This window comes from Hakea prostrata, chromosome 3 (assembly GCF_041222555.1).
Source record: "Hakea prostrata isolate BN-2017 chromosome 3, UWA_Hpros_2, whole genome shotgun sequence".
NCBI classification, from domain to species: Eukaryota; Viridiplantae; Streptophyta; class Magnoliopsida; order Proteales; family Proteaceae; genus Hakea; species Hakea prostrata.
In genome coordinates, this window is record NC_142602.1 from 14506658 (window position 1) to 14514176 (window position 7519).

The 7519-nt window shown below is 38.0% G+C and overlaps 1 protein-coding gene across 1 annotated transcript; it reads left to right on the plus strand.

Moving 5' to 3' along the window:
* Window positions 1-4489: 4489 nt before the first annotated feature.
* On the plus strand, window positions 4490-5773 carry LOC149021041 (uncharacterized). Its single transcript, XM_089147423.1, has one exon. The coding sequence runs from the start codon at window positions 4490-4492 to the stop codon at window positions 5771-5773; it is 1284 nt and encodes a 427-aa protein (XP_089003549.1).
* The last annotated feature ends 1746 nt before the right edge of the window (window positions 5774-7519 follow it).

Below are 7519 nucleotides of genomic sequence, written 5' to 3' on the forward strand. Positions count from 1 at the left end.
ATATTCAAGGTAGGGCCTCATTTTTTCTAAATTACAAACAATAATAATAATTACCACTAAATAAGGAAATTAATGGATTAATTAAGATTCTTTAAAATAGTTAATTAGAAGACAGCTTTTTTATGGGGTCCATGTCTGCTTTTCTTGTGTTCCGGGGTTTGAACTTGAAAGTTTCCCTCTCTGGATTTATGGAAAATAGATTGGGAGGTGCAGCACATGATAACTTGGTCAAGGGAAAGACAAGTATTTCCAAATCCAGTCATTGTTTGATCAGCCAATTGAAAACATTTGAGGAAATTGTGGACAACATCAATGCATTTTTTAAGGGCATGAGGTAATCAGTAATCCATTTTCTATTTAGGATCTCCATCACATTGTATTAAATTGACCATAACTATTAATTTTGATGAGTTTGGATTTTATATTAGTAGGATTATATTTCTCTTATATTTGTTCAGGGAGGATTTTATTTTTGAATACGGTTAAGATGGACCAAAGATGAGTCGCTTCCTAAATATATGATAGACGGATGTGAAAATAGCACAATCCTCTACCCTTATAAGTAAAGGATATCAACTCCAACTTGATGGATATATTTTGTAGTTTGGCTCTGGATTTGAATCTTCTATCCATATGATTGAATTTTTGACACGTGTATAATCTAAAAACAAGATTATCTTTTAGAATTTAACAGCACTAGTCATCAGCCAATTTACCCCAAAAAATGATAAAATTTAAAAAATAAGAAATAAAAAGAGAAGACTCTAACTTTGAGACTTGACACAAGTCAAAATCCAACCATGTGGATATAAATTTTTTCTCTCTATGTGAGTAAAGGATTTGAATCCTATATTATCTAAGAATATGAATTGGATAAAACTAATTATACTTGATAGAGATAAAGAAGCAGTTAAATCAGATTAATTAAATTTCTAATAGTCAATTGAATCTTCTATTTCTTTTCAAGATTCATCCACCTATCCATAAAAGCATGTAAAATTTTCACTCTTTCTATTAAATAAAATTAATTCGTCCATACTAATGCCTATATTTGAATTCTCATTCGTTCCAGGAGGCCACATTAGTATAGTAAGTAAGTGATCAAGTAATGATTATTGGGATAGATGTTGTCTACCCAAAAAATTGGGAGGGTTGGGGTTTAAAAGAATGGAAAATTACAATGTTGTGCTTGCGTCAAGGATGGAGGTTATTGAGCCAACTTAATTTTCTCTAGGCTCTAACTCGAAAGGCTCAAATATTTCCTTGGTGGGATCCAAAGGTGATGACTAAGGATGGTTACTGGACTTGGAATAGCTTACGCAATGTGCTTCCTACTCTCGTAAGTAGAGTCCTCCATCGACTGAGGTTCAGGGTATCAAATACCTCCTTCCAGCATGATCCACGGTTCTAGGACTCAATGCATCATAAAGCCGAAGAGATTGATTACAATCTCTTACTAAGGTGTCCTAGTGTTACAATCATGGTGGAAAGTAGACTTTTAGTGTGACTTTGGAGAATCCTCTTGCAATCCGTCTATCATCTTCTATTTTATCTTCTTTTAGTACTATTTATTCTAATGAACTTCATTCTTGGATCCCTTTACTTTCTTCCAGTGAGGAATTTACCACCAAACTTGCTTAGAAAACCTTTACTTAATTCAAAAATACATAATATTTCTTATATTTTTTTCTTATTGGTGGAGTTTTTTTTTGGAAATTGTAGATACATCATAAATTCAAATTGTTCCTTCTTGCCAATTTGGCTAACATATGATTGATTAGTACTCCATTTACATCATCAGACCATATGATATTGATGGAAGAGTCCGGTAAGGATTGGATGGACTCTAGCAACGTTTAACTGCACCAGTGTTTTTCTGATCAGTGGAGTTTGCGCAACTGCCCTGTAACTCCATTGCCTGTTCTGGCTCATCTTTTCAAGGGTTTTTTTTTTTGAGTGGAGATTATCATGGATCTTTCTTGGGGCTTTGGGTCATGGTGCAAAAGCCTACTCTCAAGCTTTTCCAGTGAACCAGGAGAACTCTACACTCGCCAATGTCATCGAATGTCTACTAATACAGCACAAGAGATTAACCATACATAAAAGATAATGTAGGTAAAAGCTACCTGTTTTTGCGAGCATTTGTGTGGTCTGAGAAGGATTTTAGAGGTATGGTGTTTATAGGAGTTGGAGAGATTGGGCATTTTCCAAAGGCTGATGGAGCAACATTTTGAGTGTCACGATCGAAGAAATGTTGGATTTCGAACTTGGTAGGCTGGGGTTGCTGGTTGTTCGGATTTGATTTCTCTTTCATAAAGATTTCTCAGATTTCTCAGATTTCTTCCATTGGGTTACTTCTGATATTAAGAATAATAATTTGAACGTTGTAGAGAACTCTTCAAAACGATGAGTGTCAATTGAAGCCTCTAGCTGTTCGAACATTTGTAAAAGTAAACGTCTTTAAGGATTTCACAACTAAATCGTTACCCAGCAATCCTCTCTACAGATTTAAAAAGCCTGAAGAATTTAAAATCGATGTTTACAGTTCCAAAGCCGGATTCCACATTCCAATTTTGTTTAATCGATACCATTTAATCAACAATTAAAGATCATCAGGGCACCTCACGAGAGATACTTAAACCTGAGTTGGGTTTTTAGAGTGTGCGTTTGGGAAGTGCAGGTACGTCGGACTCATATCAGGTCCATTTCTGATTTATAAATGGATTTCAACCATTTGATGTGATCTTGGGACACATGTCAAACATCTACAAGGAAATGGATGGGTCATTTGATAAATTTCCAGGTATGATCTCATTTGGCAAAATTTGAGGGAGCTTGACTCCTGGATGGTGGTCTTCTTCTGACATTACTTGTGATTTAGGGTGGTTTGAAAAGGTATGTACATTTTTTTTTGGTAGAAAAAGTATATACATTTGAGAAAGGGTATTTGACACTTTTGAAAAAGGTATTTTGGTCTAATAAAAAACCATTTAATGAAAGGGTGTGTTCCATGGCCAAGGGGTGCATTTTGTTGTGGTCAGTTGCATAGTTCTTGATGGAGGTTTTAGTGTGTGTTGTTGTTGTCAACATGTGCATTTCATGTGAAGAGGTAGGTTGTTTTCGTGGGAGGGTATTTTGGTCATTTAAAATATTTGCTATCTAGTTTATTTGGTACATGTTTATAAAGGATACATGTCTATTCAAGGGGTATATGAGTCAACCAAAAATACATACCATAACTTTTGCGAACAGGTACATGTTTATTTAGGGGATATATGTGTCAACCAAAACACATGCTACAATTGTTTCAAGTTTTTCTTTGATATAGTAATATGATATGATATGATATGATATAGTGGTATATATGTATATATATAAATTGCAAGCAATAGATTTTTCTTTTTTGATAATAAAACTTTCATTTAAGCCGGGCAAGAAACAAAATTACAAATACACTGTAGCCAAAGAGAGGAGATATACCACACAGTGTCACCTGAAAGACTCTATGCTCTCTGGGCTAGGATGTCTGCAACATTGTTGAGCTTCCTAGGAGGTTTCCGCAATAGATAACTTCTCCGTCTGAGATTTGAGACTTTCAAGTTGATTTGGACTTGAGATTACTTGATGACCATTGAGAGGTCTGAGGTTGGAGACGTTCAAGTTGATTTGGATTTGAGATTACTTGATGACCATTGATCGGCTTACAAATTTTCAGGGATGGTGGCAGATTTTAGTTGAAATTTTTGGGGCAAGTGGCAGACTTTGTTGAAGATAGACATAGAACCTTTAAAGGCAAAGCAAATTCAGTTTGACTCAGACGTGTAACTGGGTTCAAAGTTGTTGGTTTTAATTAGAATTAATAGCAGAGAAAATATGAACAGAAACAAAAATAAAATCAAAGAAAATAAAGATACTATCATGATTCACATATCAATACAGCATGCTTTGTGTAATTTCACTATACAGGGAAAGATACAACGAAAAGAATAAAAAAATGATTCTGGATGTTGGAGTTCTAAGTTTGAGCTCTGTTTCTGTTTTTCTTCGTCTTGGAATTCTTCTGGGTTTAAAGTTGGGCATTGAAAATAAGGCAGAACCGCAGAAGTGGTTCTGTTTCTGCAATGGTAGGTTCAACCATTAAATTCTCTTCACCAAATTGTAATTAACTTTAGTTGACCGTTCTCCATATTCCATGGTTAGACGATGGACACCGAAGCATCTTAGCCACAAGACCCATCAGTCTCTGTCATTAATTATTTATCCAAGAAAATAAAGAACCTCTCTTGAATGTTTAGTGAGGACTTGAGCCATAAAACAGAAATTAATACCTTACTCTTTGAGTATGGAGATTTTTTTTTTATAAGTAAAACAATGAAGATGAAACCTTGCTTGATTACCTGAGAACCAACCTTAAAACTTTGAGTGTCCTCTCCTCTCTCTCTCTCTCTCTCTCTCTCTCTCTCTCTCTTCCCCTGATTGCTTCATCAAAATGCCGTGCAATCAACTAAAAGATGAAGAGAAGCGTCTCAAACACAGATTTTTGAGTTGCTTTAATGATGATATGCAGCGGGATGGAGCATACTGTAATGGTGATCCTGAGTGGACAGGGACCATGGCTTATCGGTCCTGGAAACATGTTCTCAGAAGCACCGGCTGCAATGAATCACACACCTGCAAAGTGTACAAGGAAGCTGTGGGAAGAGTGGAGAGAAAAGCTAGAGCTGTCTATGTAGACGAAGATTCAAGAAGCCAGGATGAATTCATGCGTATAATGATAGAGCGAGGTTGTTTCATACTACAAGTAGTCTTATGCTCCTTGGGTGGTCCAAAACGATTGGGTTATCCTCCAAATGATCCATTCTTTGGCGAGAACAGATGGAACAAGGAACAGATCAGACGCTGGGTCACCTCTATATTTACCATGAGGAAGCAGATCCCACTTGTAGTTCTCAAGGTGTTGATGAAACAGAGCTTCTTTCAGAAAGTACTGAAACAGGGCAAATGGAGAAGACATAATGATTTGGCCAGAATGGCTTTGTATGATTTCCTAGTTGAACCAATGTTAGAAAACCCAGTGAAGAACCAAGGAAACTCCATGAAGAGGTTTCTTGGCTTCTTCAACAAGAAGAGCCATTCGCATCAAGAACAACCCAACACTCCCCTCCATGCTCTTTGGTTGCTCTTAGCAGGACCGAAATCCCATGGTGCCAACCATATTCAAGATGATGATCAGGGTGACCCATATAGAAACTTCACCACAGTACGCAGTGCCATGGATCTGCAAGCAGCAGGAATCACTTTTAGGACTGAAGAGGGAATGGGAATAAGACAGATAAAGTTCAAGGAAAAGATTATGGAGGCTCATCTTGATCTCCCCCGCATTTACCTAGAACCTGACACTATAGCCCTGTTCCAGAGTTTGATCCGTTATGAAGCTGCAGTTGATTTGGAGAGAAACCAGTGTGAGGTTTCTGCATATTTAAGCTTCATGAAAGATCTAATTCGCAGTCGTGATGATCTAAAAGTCCTTATTACACAAGGTATCATTGATACCGATACTGAATATGAAGAACTACTACCATACATACTATCAAAGTTGAACCCAGTGGAGGTGGGAAACACACACAATCTTGGTTCCATTCGGCAACGGGTTCACAGGTATCTGAAGCCAAGCATCCGGCCAAAAGTAATGTATCTTGCTGCTATAAGTTTAGTTATTGCCTTGGTGCAAACCACATATACTGTCCTGAGCTATTATCACCCTCCCAACTGATCAAGAACTGAAGAATGGTTTAGCAGTGAAGAAGCAACGAAATCATGGATGGAAATCCTATCTGCCATATTTTTATAGATTTTCTTGGATTGATTAATATTCCTTTTGGGGGAAGTTCTCCATCACTGTGTCACAAATGCTTATTCTAATTTGCTTGGTACCTTATCTAAAATGAGTTGTTATGTACATGGGCAGTGCAATACCAGAATCATTGGCCAATTTTTTTTTCTTCTTCCAGCAATTTACATGCAATTCCTAGAGATGGTGATTCTAAGGCTTTATTTTCTGCATCACTCATAACCCGTCTACAAGCATTATCATCCACAAAGGAACAAGGTTTCTCCACAATTTCCTTACTCTGTTAGCCAGTTGATTAGCGACCCAACAAGCAAACATTCTATAATCAAGGAATATTTGAGCCCAACCAAATTCAGGAGGTGGACCATTAACAATGGTAAGAAAATTTCAGAGACATCAAGTAGCCACTTTGACATACCAATCGACCCAAGAAGACAACTTGCTCACAAGCTAATTGCAACCCAGGAATCGCAATCCAAATCCCCATAGCCTCTGATGTTTCTTTTTAGCTTCATTTGATCAAATCAATACTGAATCACTCACTCGCTACACTATGGAACATCAAATCATCAATTGTATCAGAATAAGTTTACAATTTCCATCACTTGTTAGGATAATGGTAGCTAAGCATGGCGTATAAGGTCTGCAGAAATGAGAGAAAAACCGTTATGACGATAAGATTCATAACCTTCCCCCAATTGCTTGGCTTCACATAGGTACGAATCTTACGTCGGACATTGATCATGTGCTGGCTATCTCCCACCTCATCTGGCAGATTCAAACTCTGTAAGATTCCGGGTAGATCTTCCTCTCCTCTGAGATCTGCAATCACAATCCCTTGCATCGCAAGCACTTTGGCATCATCAGGTGTGCGGATGAGTTCACGCATCAGCTTTAAATAGGAACAAACCTCACGCTGATTTTTCCCCAATACAATTTCGGTCTCATAATCGATCAAGTGCTTGAACAATGTCTCTGTATTGGGTTCAATTGTAATGGAAGGAAGAAAAAGCTCTGCATTGATCATCTTCTCTTTGAATTCTATTCCCCTGCTGCCCTTCCCCTCGTTATTCTTGAAGGTAATCTCGACCTTCTGCAACTCAGTCGCACTCCGGATCGTGTACCAGGATGAATTGGTGCTGTCATCATCTTCATCTCCGTCGATGTCGACACTGCAGATAATGGAGCCTGGTCCAGTCTGATGAAGCCAAAGAGCATGGAGAAGGGTAGGGGGTTCAAGATCTGAAAAGCCCATGCTTTTGTTGATGAGGCCATGGAAGAAATGCTTCATGGAATTCACTTTGTGACCTGAGCCTTCCAGCATAGATTCCACCAATTGCTCATACAAAACAATTCTCGCCATGTCTTTGGGTCGATTCCACTTTTTTCTCGACTTCAATACCTCCTGGAAGAAGCTCAGTTTCATCAACTCCTTGAGGACTAGCAGGGGAAGCTGGCTTCTGATGCCAAACAAAATGGGTACCCAAGCTTTAACCATATCTTTGCTCCATTCATTTTTCAACTCCTCTGGAGAACAACCTAAAGAGAACAAAGCGACTAGAAGTACGAAGCAGCCATGATCCATAGTTCGGCGCACGAATTCGTCGCGGCAGGGTACAGGATTGTAGGGGTCATCTTTATATATCTTTCGAGCTTGTTCCTCTACTG

What these genes read in the sequence shown, in the direction of transcription:
- LOC149021041 (XM_089147423.1), top strand. Translation starts at nt 4,490, where the DNA reads ATGCCGTGCAATCAACTAAAAGATGAAGAGAAGCGTCTCAAACACAGA.